The sequence below is a fragment of the Neovison vison genome, chromosome 11 (genome assembly GCF_020171115.1).
Source record: "Neovison vison isolate M4711 chromosome 11, ASM_NN_V1, whole genome shotgun sequence".
Lineage (NCBI taxonomy): Eukaryota > Metazoa > Chordata > Mammalia > Carnivora > Mustelidae > Neogale > Neogale vison.
Window position 1 is genome coordinate 175,043,373 of NC_058101.1, and position 17,287 is coordinate 175,060,659.

General features: G+C 43.7%; 1 protein-coding gene across 2 annotated transcripts in view; it reads left to right on the forward strand.

Annotated features, from left to right (window-relative positions):
* The window catches only part of ZMAT4 (zinc finger matrin-type 4), a 362,015-nt gene that overhangs the window by 59,679 nt on the left and 285,049 nt on the right, over nt 1–17,287 (forward strand). For both annotated transcript variants that reach the window (XM_044225331.1, XM_044225332.1), the window contains exon 2: nt 8,547–8,652. In XM_044225331.1, coding sequence (XP_044081266.1) covers nt 8,551–8,652 — 102 coding nt within the window. In that variant the 5' untranslated portion in view covers nt 8,547–8,550. The remainder of the gene's footprint in view (nt 1–8,546; nt 8,653–17,287) is intronic.

Consider the following 17,287-nt stretch of genomic DNA (forward strand, 5'->3'; position numbering starts at 1 on the left):
CTGTTTGGACTTGCACATTCAGGCAAAGGACAAAGGGTGGGGGAGGGGACAAGTGGCAAGGAGCCAGGCACCCCCCCCAACCCCCCAATGTGGCAGAGGCACGTGCATGTGCCCACACGATTGGCCCTGGCTGGGGGCACACTTGCTGATTTCCTTCCCAGATGTCACCAGGCTGGCCTGTGCCATCTGTGAGGAAGAGTGGCAGATTTGGTTCCACGCCCCGGGGACAAGGGTGAGGCACATGTGCCCAGCAGTGGCGGAGGCCTTGTAGTCAGGAATCACAGAGCCCGGTTTTACACGGAAAGGGAATGGTACCATTAAAAGGCAATTATTCAAGTGGTGTGAGTCAGCCATGCAGCTTTTGGCAGTGCCAAGCAGGAGAAGGAGTGGTGTGGGGAGTTTTCTCTCTCTCTCTCCCTCTCTCTCTCTGTCTCTTAAACAAAGCTCAGGCTGGCTAGCAGATCCTGCACCTGCGTGTGGATGATGTTCCGGGAAGGGTCGGGACTGCCAAATTCCTTTGTCTGAACAACATCAGGAATGGGGGTGGCAGCATCAGACCGGAGAGGGGGAATCCAAAGATTCTTTAAGCTGGTCCTGTATTTGACCTTCGCCGGATCTCAGCTGCTTCTCGGGGAGGTTCCAGGTTCCCCTGTCTGGCCACCTATGGGGTGTGTGATGCATTAAAGGCAAGTATGTGCTGGAGGCTGGAGGCTCCCTGAGCTGGGCTGGGGCATCTGAGCTTCATCTGTGCCGTCCTACGCTGCTCCCTGCCCCCTTCCTCTTGCAGACTTTCATTGAAGACCAAAACGCTTTCATTTCTGGAGTGCTGTTCATGGCTGTTTTCCTTCTAAGGCTGCTTGGTCTGCTGCCACAGCAGCCAGCCCTGGGCTGCCCACTTCACATGGAGGGAGGTGTGAAGGAGACAGGACAGACCCTGCTTCCAGCTCATCCTCTGGGCTCCAGGACCTGAGTGGGGGTGGGTGGTCATGGTGGAGATGCCTGCTGAAGCCACAAGCTCGTCCCCCAGATCTTCCTCCTTTTGTTGCTAGGAAGGCTAGAGTGAAAGGACAGTGGCGGGGTCTGAAATGGAAAGGGAGCAGAGATCAGGCCATGACTGCAAGAATACCAAAGGTGGATTCGGGCTCAGGGGCCCTTTTGCAGGTGGAATGAAAACTCAAAGATCACAAAGCCTGAATTGTTTTGTGCTGAAGGTGGGCCAGGTGTCACATCTTTTCCCTTTCTGAGCAGAGTGGCATATCCCCTTCAGTACTGATAAAACAAACCAGGGACAGTTTCGATAGCCTTTGGATACTAGTAATTTTAAAATGTGGCTGAATTTAGACAGCAGCGGCTTGGCTCATGTCTGTTTCATGTTCCTAACCAGAGGACAGTTCATTTTAATTGGTGGCATTTTCATCTACTCATCTGCTTGTCAAATTTGAAAGAGACAGAAGTTCCATCTCTGGTACAGAGCTGTAGAGAGCAGCAGCCTTCAGAGCTGGGCCCTTTGGAGGGAGTGGGACGTGGCTTAGAAGGTCTTAGACTGGACGAAGAGATGCCAGCCAGACGGTGCAGAAGGCAGCAGTGGTTTTTCAGGGTGTCAGGTCAAGGGGGAGGGCGGAGGCCGATAGTGGCTCTGAGGGTCAGTTGGTCAGGTTATGGAGGCAGAAGCAGACTAGGGTGTCTGGGCAGATGATAACACATTCCCCCCTTGTTCAAGTCAACACAGGCAAGAGAGTCTGGACTGTAAGCAGTTAGAGTTTGCATGGCTTCATGTAGACAGTCGGCGCACTCCAGGCTACAACAAGTGAATTCTGGAGAGGATGTCTGTCCTCTACTTTCATGTTAAGTATTTGTAATGCTGCTCCGGAGCCTGGCAGTAGGAGAACCAACTGAAGGGCTCCTGGTGCTGAGTTCTGCCACAAAGAAGCAGCCCAGGGTGAGGGTAAGCCAGTAGGCATAGTCAACACTTGCTCGGCACCCTGAAGGCCACTTAGGAGCTGGGTGACCTTTGAGCAGTTACTCTTTTTTTTTTTTTTTAAAGATTTTATTTACCCATTTGACAGAGAGAGAGAGCGATCACAAGTAGGCAGAGAGGCAGGCAGAGAGAGAGGGGGAAGCAGGCTCCCCACTGAGCAGAGAGCCTGAGGCGAGGCTCAATCCCAGGACCCTGAGACCATGACCTGAGCTTCCGAAGGCAGAGGCTTAACCCACTGAGCCACCCAGGCGCCCCTAGTTACTCAACTCTTAAGTCTCAGTTTCCTCACGTCATACATGAGGCTGATGACTCTATCTGCTTTTTTGAGGGAATTAAATCAGGGGGTAAGTCTATTAGCACTAAGCCTGGCTCAGGAACAGCTCTTACTATGTTTATAGGAGTAAAATACAATGTCTGTTCTTTCTGGGCCCAGAGCTTTCATGAGGGTCAAGTGCTGTTGGGAGGGGAGCATCAGTAGACGACCCACAGTTCCTAGTATTGAAGATTTCACCAAGTCCTATGGAGCAGTAGTTTGGAAATTCAGAACTCTACCCCTTAAGGCAAGAGTAGTTCTTTAGTTGAAATTGCCATGGGTCTGAAATACTATTTTTTAAAAAAATTCCTTTATTTGTTAGTCAGAGGGAGAGAGAGAGAGGGAGAGAGAGAGAGAACATGAACAGGGGTCGCAGCAGGCTGAGGCAGAGGGAGCGGGAGAAGTAGACTCCCCACTGAGCAGGGATCCTGATACGGGGCTGGATCCCAGGCTCCTGAGATCATGACCGGAGCTGAAGGCAAATGCTTAGCCAACTGAGCCACCAACCCTGAAATGGTATTTTTAAAAGGGCTAGTGAGGTGAGGGAATGGGTTTTTTATTGGAAACGCCCAAACCTGTGATACGACACCCACTGGTGGGGATCACCAAGCCTGGGGCTTCTCCCTCCATGGGACTAGGGTGAGGGGGATGCCTCCCTAGGGAGCAGGACTGCTGTGTCTCCCTCAGGGCTACTTCAGTGAGTGGCTGCAGGTCCAGAGAGTGGTCTAAACTTGACTTTGGATGGCGTGTGCTGTCCTTTGTGTCCCCCAGGAGACAGGACCCAGTGAGATGAGCTCTGGTGGGCAAGAGAGAAGGTGGGAGAGTATTCATCAAACTCTTCCATCTGCCAGTATTGGCACCTACTGGCAGCAAGAATAGGCTTAGATGTTTATGAATTGTGGGATCCTCGTGGGCATAAGGCCTGAGTGTCGGCTGGCTGTAGAACTCAGTGAGCCATTTTTGTGGGTGGTATGATTAATACAAAAGAGAAACCCTATGATGACAATCAAAGTCATAACTTCAACACATCAACTCTGTAATCTTCCCCCTTAGTCTTTAATGTGGTTCCGTGTATTTCTGTACTTAAATATTTACAGCTTCCCTCTTGAAAATAAGAATAATGATAATACGAAATTAATAATATTCATCATAATGGTGGCAATATCCATTTTTAAGTGTCTACCATATGCCACAGTCTTTGTTAGATACTTTATATCAACATCATCTCTAATCCTCACAATGAGCCTGTGAGAACATTTCCCATTTCACAAATGAGGAAATTGTGGTTCAGGGAGGATATGTACCTTTACACTCAAAAATCTTGCCGGCAAGCAACCAAACGTGCATTTGAACTAATGCCTTTTTCCTCTGAAGAGCCCTGCCTGGGTTTTGGGATCTTTGAGTCAGAAGCTATCCTGACATTATCAGAAATGGAATGGTATGAAGAATGTTACTGTTGGCCATGAAGCCTCAGGTTTCTCTGGCTCTTTAGGGTATGTTCCTAAAATCTGTTCTTGAGAAGCAGAAAGCACAGAGGGGAAGGCTTCCCGTCTGCTTCTAAAGATCCTAAAAAAGGCCATTCCTTGCACCTTGAGAAACATTTTGAGACCTGCTGTTTTCCCTCAGTCTCCCCTTCTTCCATCTGGGGACTGAGCTTTGTGTACCTTTCTCTCCCTGCATTTCGCTGCCTCCTTCCCTTATGTTGCATGTTCCCCCACAAGCTTCACTGAAGCCCCTTGCATATATCTTCTCATGCCTACTGGTAGTAATATTTGTCTCCATGCCAGCAAAAAGAATCAGAACCTATTGAGTTTGAACCCATTTCCCTCCACTCTAATCCTGTTTGTTCTTAGATTTTTAACTATTGTAGAACCTCCCTGAAGAATTCCTTACAATCCCCCTTGTCTTCTCAGCTCCTATATTGCTTTCTACACTTCCGGTGCCTTAGGTATTTGTGTGCATGTTTCTCTTCTCACTCAGTAGCTCATAATGATTTGGAAGACAGGAGTTGTGCCCTCTGCCATCCGTATGCCTCACACATAGTAGATGCTCAGTAATCACTATTGAATAAACAAAAGCTCTTCCCCTCCATGTTCCTCTTACTTGTTAGACCTGGCTACACCTCTGAGTCTTACACTGTCAACTTCTACCAGATGTAAATAGATTTATTGCTATATAGACTTGGGACAGCACATGAGAATCTGATCAGTCTCCTGTTGAAATACTGCCTCCAGCTTCTCTCTGGGATTCTTTGGTAAAATACAGGTAGCACTGTCCTCTGTGAATACTGAAGAGTGATAGGTTATTCACATCTTGGGTGTTTGCTTTGGAATGTGCCGTTGTGGGGGACACTGAGGAAGTTTTCATTCAGATCAGTTTCAACTTCAGGAAATCAAACTCCTTACTTCCCATGCTCTCTCTCCCTGCTCGGAATGCCCCAGGACCTCAGAATGTAGTACAGACAACATGCCCCAGGTTTGGGGTTCTCCACATATTGGCTTCCATGAGACAGTGGGACTGACCAGTTACTAACCAATTAAGGGCCCTGCTCTGTCTCTGCTCTAGCTGCTGATTCAGGACCATGGACAAGGCTAAAGAAAGGTAGTCTGGTTTTCCTTGATCTTACCACCTCACCTGTACTTTTTTTTTTCTCCCCAATTTATTTATTTTCAGAAAAACAGTATTCATTATTTTTACACCACACCCAGTGCTCCATGCAAGCTGTGCCCTCTATAATACCCACCACCTGGTACCCCAACCTCCCACCCCCCGCCACTTCAAACCCCTCAGACTGTTTTTCAGAGTCCATAGTCTCTCATGGTTCACCTCCCCTTCCAATTTACCCAAATTCCCTACTCCTCTCTAACGCCCCTTGTCCTCCATGCTATTGGTTATGCTCCACAAATGAGTGAAACCATATGATAATTGACTCTCTCTGCTTGACTGATTTCACTCAGCATAATCTCTTCCAGTCCCGTCCATGTTGCTACAAAAGTTGGATATTCGTCCTTTCTGATGGAGGCATAATACTCCATAGTGTATATGGACCACATCTTCCTTATCCATTCATCCGTTGAAGGGCATCTTGGTTCTTTCCATAGTTTGGCGACTGTGGCCATTGCTGCTATAAACATTGGGGTACAGATGGCCCTTCTTTTCACGACATCTGTATCTTTGGGGTAAATACCCAGGAGTGCAATTGCAGGGTCGTAGGGAAGCTCTATTTTTAATCACCTGTACTTTTGAAGACAAGAGGATCTGAGAATTCTATCCCAAGCAAGTGGGAGAAGAGAACAGTCCTTTTCTTGCGGAATTCCACTCTTTGAATCATAAATCAGGCTCTCTATTTGTCTAAAGTGACCTACACAGAGAGTTCTCTTTTGGGGAAAAGGCCTTATGCACAAACCAGGCTGACACTTGCCTTCTAATTGCTTCCCACTGTAACTTAACTCATTCAGGTTTTCCATTTGGGCCTTGTAGATTTCAGAGGGGTCTTTATTGCCACTTTACTGCATATGGGCCCTTTCCAATCGATATTCTTATATAAAACAGTGGAAAAAGCCATGATATTCTCTTCTTCCTTTGAATTTTTTTTTAGTATACACATTTTTATATTCTGCCTTTAAAGCTATTTCTGCTGCACAGCTGTTTTACCGAGACTCAGACTCCTACGGGCCCCACTTGGTCCGACACGTACCTTGAATATCCTTTCACAGTGTTTGATTTCTGCAGTCGGTTGTATAATGAGGAAGGAGTGTGCAGTGAGTTTGGAGATTCCTATTAACCAGGTCACCCATGAATCTATTTTTGTGCACTTCTTTATTAGAAATAGCAGGGAACATGATGTGATATTTAAACACAACTACTTATAGAAGCTTGGCTTAAAAAATACACCTTAGTAAGTTTTCTTTTCCCATTTGGCATTTCAAAATGTTGTACTACATTTTCCCATCATCAAAACACCTTTTCTCCATTTGCATTCTGGGATGTGACTAGAGACCATTATACATGACAGTAGATATTTTGGACGGTCATTTGGATTTGTGATCCTCCGCCTGAATAGACCATACCTGAAATGTTTATTCTGTTCTTGGCACTGCCTTTGAAGATGGGCCATAAAGAAATAGACACGAACCAAGATGATAAGTCAGGACAAGGGTTGAGAGTAGATAAAAGAGAGCTATCGTCAAGCACTTGAGAGTGGATATCTCATGAAAAAGGAGAGTAGAATTTTTCTGTGTTGCACCTGAAGACAGAATGAATGAGTGAAGCTACAGTGGGACAGATTTTGATTCAACCTGAAAAGTACCTAACCGTGAGAGTTGCCAGACTCTTTGGAACAGGTTGCCATGTTAGGTAGTAAGTCTCCAGGCACTGCAGGTGTTAGACTCCAGGCTGGCTGAGCTTTCTGCCAGGAATGAGCCTTCCAGAAATAACAGATCCACTTCAGCTATGAGAGTCAGTAGTCCTTACTATCTGGCATTACTGTTGGTACTCAGGGCATTGAAAAACCAGAGCTACCATTGTCTCTTAGGAGCCAAAATTGTGAATCCTTTTGAATTGTGAAATTCAGAGTAGAGCATCCAAAGCTCTGAATGGACCATTACAACCAAGGACAAAGATAAAAAGTGAGTTTGTAGTTGTTGAGGCAGTAGGCCTTTTATTTCAGGTAGGTGCTTTATTTTATAACTCTGCTATTTAAGTGGTTTAAAAAAATTATTTAAAATGCACCACTGTCCTTTATTTTGTTGTATTGGTTAAGATTTGGCCAATGTCAGGATATTATTAAGAATGTAACGATGAGCCCTTTCAAATGAAGAGAGGTTTAGAGTTTATGTAGTATCTTCTCCTATATTTCTCCTTTTGATTTTCATCACAGTTCTCTAAAAAGGCATGGCTAATATTTTATCTCAATTTGTGTAGGAGGAAACTAAGACCTAGAAGATTTAATGGCTCACTTCAATATCACATGACTGGCAAGGAGTATGAGACCTGAGACAGATTTGGAGTGTGTAAAGTGAAATCATGCAAACCAGGTGGCGTATATGGCCATGCCAATAATCAGCGATGTGACTTTAAGTAGTGTCACAGATAAAATGAGGGCATGGGAGCAGGATGGTTCCTACCACATCCCTGTTTGAAATTCTTTTGCCTTTCTGTATGCATGCTATCAGGCATAGCCCTTACTTTTTACTTGGCTGGTAGGAGGTAAAATGGAGTGGAGTTTGTGGGTTGGAGGAAAGCATTTGGATGTGCTGCTGTGCATTTCTATGGTGGTAACATTATGCTTCAGATGCTATGAGATAACTTTGTGACAGATCACTTTCACAAGCTGGAGACTCCTGGCTGCATTTCAATTCAGGGTTTGGAATTTGATGATATGTTTATTTACTTTTGTGGGCTCAACTGTGGTGCAGAATGATGGAGGTGGCTTTTATGCATATCAGTAACCCTAAACGTGGAAGAGTGAGCATGAACAGTGAGGGCTTCTCACTTTAAAATGTATAAGCTTGCAAGAAAAGTTATTGTTGAGCCTGATTTTATTTTTTAATTCTGTAAGTATAACTACTGAACTCAAAACTAGTATTTTTATTGCTTATAAGGTTCTTGACAAAGCTAACTTATTTCCATGTATTATAAAAGTAATGTATGTCCATTGTAGAAAATTTAAAAAAATAAATAAAATTACATAAGCAATTACCTATAATTTCTGAAATATAACTGCTATTAACCCTTTGTTAAAACTTCCTGGGACTGGGGCATTTGGGTGGCTCAGTTGGTTGGGTGGCTGCCTTCTGCCTGGGTCATGATCCCAGGCTCTGGGATTGAGCCCCATGTCAGGCGCTCTGCTCAGCAGGAGGCCTGCTTCTCCTTCTCCCTCTCCCTGCCACTTCCCCTGCTTGTGCTCTCTCTCTGTGTCAAATAAATAAATAAAATCTTAAAAACTTCCTGGGATGCTTTTCTGTGCACCTATATATATTTTAAAATGCGTCTGATTTGTCAGAAAGAGAAAACTAAAGGTGTGTTTCTGTTTTGTACGTACCAGCAATTCTATTGGGCGCTTATGAGAAAATTATAAACCCTACACTTCACTGTGGTTAACTGACATGGTATCACCTAAGGAGTAGGGAGGTCTCCGCCTCTGCCACCATCCTGGGGTCTGTTGTTGTGCTGTAGGCTTTTTCACACAGTTAATGTCCTGCATAAACATCAAAGCAGTGGACTCATTTTTCTTTTCTGTTGATTCTCCTTTAGCCTGATGAAGTCCTCCGATATCGATCAGGATTTATTTACAGACAGTTACTGCAAGGTGTGCAGTGCACAGCTGATATCTGAATCCCAGCGCGTGGCTCATTACGAGGTAAGGATGACTTTTCCCACTCGGTGTTTTCAGTGGAAGAAAGAGGAATGCGGCCTGTGGTCATGGGACTGGAGGACAGCTCCTCTGGGTCTCGAGGCAGGTTTTAAGAGTCACAGGGCTTGGGCCTTTACAGTCTGAGATCAGGCTGGGGCAAACGTGCATGAGTAGGGTTGGGATTGAGGCTTAGGTACATCAGTCCCAGCTCTGGCTGCTTCCCAGATTCTTTTTTTTTTTTTTTTTGTACGTTAGCCCCTGAAGACTCAGTGGGCTTTCTCTTCTCATTAAATCTGTCATTGTACATCCCTGATGTTCCTTTTGGGGACATGGGGCAGGACACATTAGTGCCAGCTTCCCTTTCCTTCTTTGACCCTGAAGATAAGCTCAGAGGCTTTTTGTTAATCATCGTCCGGAGAGATGACAGCATTCGTGAATCAGCACCAAATTCCTGACACACGATGGCTACTTCCCTAAATGTGTTTATCAGCCTAAAGACTTCCCCTGTAAAGCTATAACAAAGTTTTAAAATCCAAATGCTCTTAAAGGACCTAATTCAGTGGCTCTGGCTCTTTAGGATGGATGAACAAATAAATGGCTGCCTTTCAGTCTTCTGTTGAGAACAGAGAATAAGAGAAGAGAGGTTGGCTAATGTCTGGGGAGGGAACAAGGTGCTGCCCCTGGAGACAGTGGGAAGCTGGGGGGGCCCCCTAGATACTGAGTGCTGCCCAGGGCATATTTGCTTTTCAAGAGAACATACACCAGTGGGAACATGAGTTTTCAAGTGTAATAACTTGTGAGTAATTTTAGATTGGAGGGCTTAGCCAGCAATTTTCTTTTTGTCTGACAAGTATGACAAATACCAGTTGTCACTGTCACTCATACTCCTCTGAGCCTCCAGTTTCTTCTGTGCACAATGAAGAAAACAATATTAACATGTGCACGTACACACCCAGACGCACAATAAACAGACCCTGTGTATTTCTCAGGATTTCATGGGGACCAGACAAGACCCATTGAAATACCATTTGTGAAGATGCTTTAGAAGTTACAAGGTGTGCTGTAACACACACAATTATGTTGCTTTTCATTATTAACTCCAGTGCAGCAATATTCTGATAAGGACAAATAAAAGTTGCTCTCCTGAGAAAACTTTTAAAGATCATAACCTGTGAAAAATGTTAGCGTATTCTTTTGTCAGTAGGCAATCAAGTGTTAGAAGTAAATGAGAACTCAAAAGAATGATCTCCAATGGAAGACATCCATCTTCTGAAGTTAAGAACTTTCTAATTTCTGTGTATGTTGTTTTGTAAACACACGTGGTTTTATTAGCATGATTTCCCCAGTTAAGAAAAATCAGGGAATTGATTCCTGCCCCCACATTCCACAGCTTCCTATTAGCTTTTTATGTTCTCCCTTTATTAGACTTTTTATGTTCATTTTTAATTATCTCCTCAGATTCTTGAGGACAGGAACAGAGTTTTATTCATTTGATCTTCCATAATTCCTAGAACAGTGCCTGTAACTCCCACATACGCCCTTAGCATCTGTTTACAAAACTATCCTGGGGGCGCAGACCAGCATTGCTTTATTGTTACCTGAGCTAGAAAAGTCAAGTCAGAAAATTAAAAAAATTTTTTTTTTTAAAGAGAAAGATCTTAGCTGTTCCATTAACAGTTTAGTTATCTGAACTCAAGTTTCCCTGTTACCAGTCTGCATCCTTTCTGTGGCACAGTTTAATTGTTTAGACAATGTGTTACTGTTTGTTGCCTGTAGCATAGAGGAGGTAGAGAAGAGAAAGCAGTTACAATAGATCTGCAATTAACAGTGTTACACATCATCAAAACAATGTTAAATGCATTGCCATTAAGCCTGGATGGGGACTCTGAATGCTGTTTCCCTCCCTGCTTCCAGGCCGAGGTGAGGCACTTCTTTCAGAGACAAACAGCACGTGTGCTGTTTCTGCAAAGCAGTTGGGGATGTGAACAGGGTGCAAGCCTCCTGAGATCTCTGGTCTTCTGGCTTCACTCGGGAGGCTTCCCCAGTCACTTCTTCATCTCTAAGAGGTTGGCTTCCATTAAACGATTTTGAAGGCCATTTGAGAACGAATAATCTGATCCTAATCATTTGCCCCCTCCTTCCACTACACTCTCTCTGCTGAAAATCACATGAAGAGTGGTTCTCTGTGGATCTGAAATCCCCCTCAATTCATCGAAAATGTTGTCACGCTGCGTCTCAATGCTTTATCACTGATGTATTGCTTTAACTTGATTTTACTCAACTAGCAAATATTCCCAGCTTCCCTACGGGGCGAATCAAAAAGAATCCGCTGTGTACTTTCCGCAGGTCCTGCCCTATTAATGTTAGTTATTACAGGGGATTCTGAAGCTGTGTGAGAAACAGTCTTTGCCCCCCCCCCCCGAAACTCATAAACTTCTTGGGAGGAAAAGCCGTGGGTAGTTCAGCGTGTTGTGAACATGTGTGTGATATGAGAACATGATCTACAGAGTTCTGCTGCCTGTTCCTACGGAGCAGCTGATCCTATGGGATCTAAACTGTATTAATTCTTCTGCCCATTTGACTTTCTGATATGTGTTACATCATGCTGTTAACTTTTTAGATCTTTTCCTTCCCAATTCTAAAGAGTGAGCCCACCACCAAGAGCTATTATGGTCCGGGAAGCTTTGTTGGGAATGTCATGAATTATCTAGACCTTGATGGATGGGTTAAGTTTAGGGTTGCTGGAACGAGAAGTCTTGGCATCTCCGAGGAGCATTGCAGAAGCTGGGTTGCAGGAGGAGGGAGGCTCTGTGTCAGGGAGAGGAGGTGCACACAGTAGTATGATAGACGTAGTGGGGTGTCAGAATGAAAAGGAAAGGGCACTTTGTACTCTTGTGTGGCATTTGGGAACGTAACAGGATAATTGAGCGTTTCTGAGTGACAGTCCATTGGTGGCGGTCAAGGTGTATTGCTGGGAAAAGAATAGCCTTCGTATGACTTTGGCTGTGAGATTTGTGTGCCAGTCCTTTGAAGTAAAAGAGAGAAACAGAACAGATGGGTTAGTGCTTAAGAGTTGCATGCTTCATTTAAAAGCCTCAACCTTTGTATAGGAGAACAGAAAAACCTAATATATGTCTAATGGACCAAACTCTTCTATGCTCCAGTCTTAAAATCTCTTTTTTGCATATGAAATCCCAAAGTGGAAAAAATGGGACATATAAAGACATTATTATTTTTCTTACTTGCTAAGCATTAATAACATGTTAATGTTTTGGTGGAAAATATAATTAGATGTTGTCTCTGCTCACTGAGGCAGTAGAACAAGGGAGGCACAGACACAGAGGGGAAGAGAAAGCTTTCTCGTGTGCCTTTCAGCAGGCCTGCGTATTATAGAGGTTAGAAATAGTTCCCCAGTGAGACGACTTGAGTGGTTTGTTGTAGTTTTAAGTGGCTGAAGAATCATTTTCTGCAAAAGGAAAGAGTTGCTTCCAAGAGTGAAGGAGTAGTTTCCTGGCCTTGCAGGAAAAAGATGATTTGTGTAGGGAAGACTATGAGAAATGAAACCAAAAGGACAGAGAATTTTTTTTTTTTTTTGAGTAAACCTAAAGGAAAAATATGAATGAGTGATCTAGAAGGAAAGAGAAAATTCTTGTCAGGCAGACCCAATGAAGTCAGGCATAAATGTGACAGTCCTTGCGGCTTGCCCCTTCCTGTGAATGCTAATGTCCCTTGTGTTGCTGTGCCTTGTAGGTAATCAATGGTTCCTTGCGAAATCAGTGGCCGAGGTGTCCTGGCACTACAAACAAGATTGTGAGCTGCCTGAGGGTAGGCAAGAGTCATGCACTGAGTTTCTTCAGTTACTTCTGTAGCACCCACTGTAGAGTTGGGCCCACGGTTGTTGTTCTTTTAGGCTGCAGGTTGATGAAGAGACAGAGGCTGGGGACTGGAGGAAGGAGACAGGGGGTCACATTGAATGGAAGCATTGGTGGGTACAGCAGAAGATGTACTGGTATACCTTGGGAATCAGTCTGTACTCAGGATCTGGCCTCAAGGTATAGGTAATGATTTTGTAGTTACAGGAGAGACAGTTCTCTAAACTGATGCAAAACCCTTCAAACATTTCTGAATCTTGAAGTAATGTGAGTCCTCACAAATGGACCCCCATTAAGTGACCCAGGAGAGGTGGAGTCCAGGATTGTTCTCTAGTCAGATTCAGCGAGCATGTAGGACCTACAGAGGCATGCTGAAATGGATTTTTCTTGTTTTGATTGTCTTCCAGTAGAACTTTGGCTTTCCATAGCTTCTGTTTAATCCAGGGGACTAGCCAAAGGACAGTTTTCTGGTCTGTAAGTTGGATAGTAGATGGGATGTAAATGCTTTGTGGTTAGACACAAGGAGGTGAAATTTGAGGTTCCTAATATGTGCTGATTAAAGCATCATGATTGTCTATACTACCCTTGCCTCGAAGGACTTTTCTCCCTTCCTCTCTCATACCTTCTCAACTTTGCTTTTCCCTTTTCTTTTTCCTTACTGATTATGCACGCAGGCTGGACAGCTCCTTTGCCATGTTTGAGAGCTCTCAGTCAATATCATGTTGTGTTTCTGCAGCCCATCGATCCTATCAGGTACTGTACTAACTGCACTTGAGTTCTGTTAGGGCTCACTGGGTCAGCAGGCATCCTGGGCATTGCAGGTGATACGCTCCTGGAGAGGCAAATGCTAACGGGGTGAGGACAGTAAAAGATCTTTATAGCAAGGTTCCTGTGAAGATGCTTCTTTATGCCGTACATTGAGAATCACTGTTTCAGTCTCTCCAAATCTCTTACAGTCATAACATGCTTAATTTCTCCCAGATGCTGTTAATACAATTATTGGCTCATTCGCCGAACCTAAAGCTATTCTTGTTAACCCTCTGTAATGTCAGAGGACTTCAACTTGTTCCCCATTGCCTATGAGTCTTTACCTCTGTTTCTTGACCATTTCACTGAAGACTCTTGAGCTTCTAAAAATTTCTTTTTTCTCTGTTGTCTTACTCCAGCAAGTCCAGTCATTTTATCAGTTATCACTAGTTAAAGTAGTTCACTGGAACACCGAATGAATGGATAATAAAGAGGCTACAATGAAGACAACAACAGCAGGTTGAACACTCTGGGCAGCACACACATTAGTGAAGAATGGCTGGCAGATGGTGTGTGCTTAATGCTCACTGGTTAAGGGTAGGAAGAGGCTATGCTGTGTGCATTCTCATTTGCTGAGAGTATATGACAAAACTCAAGGGATTTTAGGAACTAGGCTTCTTTCCACCGACCAGAATTCCATCACATGATCCCACCTAGCTGCAGGAGAGGTTGGGAAAAATAATATGTGCAGGAAAATGAAATAGGTTCAACAAACACATGAAATCATCTCTGCCACAGTCTATCCCTCTGTTCACCAAAAATCCATTCCATTTTTCTTTTAACATGTAGAGTACATGTCCCCTTACTTTAACCCTCCAGTCCAGTTACTTTGCTCAGCTCAAATTTTAGGGCCTCCAGGAAGGGAGTGGGTCTCTCCATGAGATGTGGTTGTGATTCTCCTTCGTCCTGCTGCTTGTGAGCAAAACAGAAATGTTACCTCTCCTCCTTCTCCTGTAGAGTGGTGATGACAATGCTAATATTTCTTACTCAGAAAAAGGAGGAAAAGAAGACAGAGAGTAATCACTGGCCCATAGCAGAGTTGGCATCCTGCAGAGCAGGAATTAGGAAGTTCCTCTTTTCAGAAAGGTGGGGGGTAGTTCCCCAAATAGATCCCGATCTTCCTCTGTGAGAAGGATTTTCTTGTTCATTTTTCCTAATGAGCCCTGGTTCTTCACAGATCTTCCCTGTCCAATATCCTTGTCACTTCTGAAATGGATCTTGGGTCCTACACTTTCCTTGGTGACTGTCAGCATTCATAGCCCATGTCCTTCCTCAGACTGATTTAAGGCATGCAGAGTATTCAAAGCTTTTCTAATTCAAAATAATAATTGCTTGAGTAACACAATTCTCTCAGCATCTCAGTAAAATGGGTGGCTTATGATTTACTTTATTTATTTATTTTTTTTAGAAAGCTTCATGTGTTGTCACCATACAGTTCTTTCCTAGACACAGTTTCAAGGTTGCCTGTTTATTTTATTGCTTCCTCCTGTCTGTGCCTCTTTCTTTTCTCAGTTTCATGGTTGGCCAACCTCTCTGTGCCTCTTTCTTTTCTCAGTTTCATGGTGGCCGTCTTCAGGTTATCTAGGAGTAGGTGGAAAGATCACACCCTTAGTCCAATGTTTGCCAAAGTCTTGAGTCACAATATGCAACTGAGAAGTCTCATTGGGTGCTCAACGTGCAATGTCTTTTACTACACATCTTTCATTTTTGGTTACTGGAAGCAATTAGCAAATGGCTTTTCTAACTAGGTCTCAAATTTCCGGAATAACTCTTCTTTTTTTACTTCTGTCTGCTTATGTGCCAGTTACACATTACAGTTCTTAGAGTTTTTTGATTCTTTTGTAAAAGACCTGACCAACAATCAGTAGCAGAAAATTAGTAGTAGACTACATATATCAAGTGTTCTGCCTTCCCAAGCTGTTCTGGTTCTTTTAGAACTATAACCGTCTCCTAGCATAGAACCATCTAGGTCCCCTAGAAAGGTAAGCTCAATGAGCAGGTGTCTACCTTCCATGGTATTGTAGTCAATAGTTTTGGCCATGTTTTGCCACTATTTAACCTGGAGCTCTTGTTTTTGTACCCTCCCTACTTACCATCGATCTAGGCTAAGTCAATGTCAAACATTTAAGGTTTTTTTTTTTTTTTTCTTTTTTATGGGAGAACCTCCATCTCTATGCTGGACAAGGTAGGCTAAAGGTAGTAATAAACAAAGAAGTAAAAATTATTTATTACTCACATTATAGCCCATTGTGGGTTTCCAGAGGGGGATTTTGTACCTCGTAAGCATTTAAGACTCATGCTAATAGAGGGTCCACCATCTTTGCTCCTGATATTGCCTTGACTATCAAAATCCAGCTGGTCCATGGGGGGCTGAAGGACAATGTGGGTGATTGTACAGGACATTGTGGGGGGCCAGGCCTGGAAGAGGTGTCATGTCCACATGCGTATCATAAGCCCGAACTCAATTGTATCTTCTTCTGACTGTATGAGAGGCTGAGAAATGGGCTCAGTGTGTGTCAAGGAGGAAAATGGAACCAGTTTGGTGAGCATGTAGCGTTGTCTCTGGGTATCGTATGTGTGTGGCACTACAGGCACATGGTGATTAGGACTTTCGTTGGGTATTTTGGGTATTTGGGGATGAAATGGAGGTGGAGAAAAAAGGGAAATAGAAGAAAGCCCGTGTATTCCAAAGGAAGTGGGCTTAGCAAAGAAACAAACGAGGCTGAGAAATGGGCTCAGTGTGTGTCAAGGAGGAAAATGGAACCAGTTTGGTGAGCATGTAGCGTTGTCTCTGGGTATCGTATGTGTGTGGCACTACAGGCACATGGTGATTAGGACTTTCGTTGGGTATTTTGGGTATTTGGGGATGAAATGGAGGTGGAGAAAAAAGGGAAATAGAAGAAAGCCCGTGTATTCCAAAGGAAGTGGGCTTAGCAAAGAAACAAACGAGGCTGAGAAATGGGCTCAGTGTGTGTCAAGGAGGAAAATGGAACCAGTTTGGTGAGCATGTAGCGTTGTCTCTGGGTATCGTATGTGTGTGGCACTACAGGCACATGGTGATTAGGACTTTCGTTGGGTATTTTGGGTATTTGGGGATGAAATGGAGGTGGAGAAAAAAGGGAAATAGAAGAAAGCCCGTGTATTCCAAAGGAAGTGGGCTTAGCAAAGAAACAAACAATTCTGAAAAAAAAAAAAAAAAAGAAACAAACTATTCTGGAAATCAGGAGTCTGGAGGATGCTGTGAAGATGATACCTGTTCATTACAGTGCTCTGTAGAAAACTGAAGCAAACACATTTTAGTCTAAAAGACAAGGGAATAATATGCTATCAAATTTGGATTTTCTCTCCAATTCCTGACTTAATTGGTCAAGCACAGAGGTTTTCCAGTTGGAATTTGGGGTCTGTGTAGTGAGTGGTATGTTTGACATGTATGATTTCCCCTCTGCTCCACATTTTTGGGCTCAGGCAACTGGTCCCCCAGACCCTCCCCACACTCTGGAGGTCTGGGAGCAACTTCTACAGGGGTCCAGTTGTGTGCCAAGGCTGAGGACACAAACAGGTGTCTCAGTCCTCCTAAAGATGGATGTTTGAGAGAAACTTCTTTGTGCTCTCCCTTGTGAGAAATGTTCCTCTGCTGAGAGAATAGCTTATTATTGGCAGTCGACTCTCTGATCTTGTTTCCTGCTTTGCTTTCATCACCAAATTCATGGCATGTCCAGCAACTAGACAAAGGTTCTATGTAGGATTTTACTGTACTCACTTTACCTCTGGATACTATTATTCTGTTAGCCCTGTTTTATTATAAATTTGTATCTCTCAATTATTTCTTTTAACCTTTTGCATTAGATGTAGATGTAACTTGATCTGTTACAATCTTTGACAAAAATAGTGTGGTATAAATATGTAAATATTTAATCTTTCTATTTTAGCATTTTATTCCTTTTTCTGAAGTGGCAGTAAAT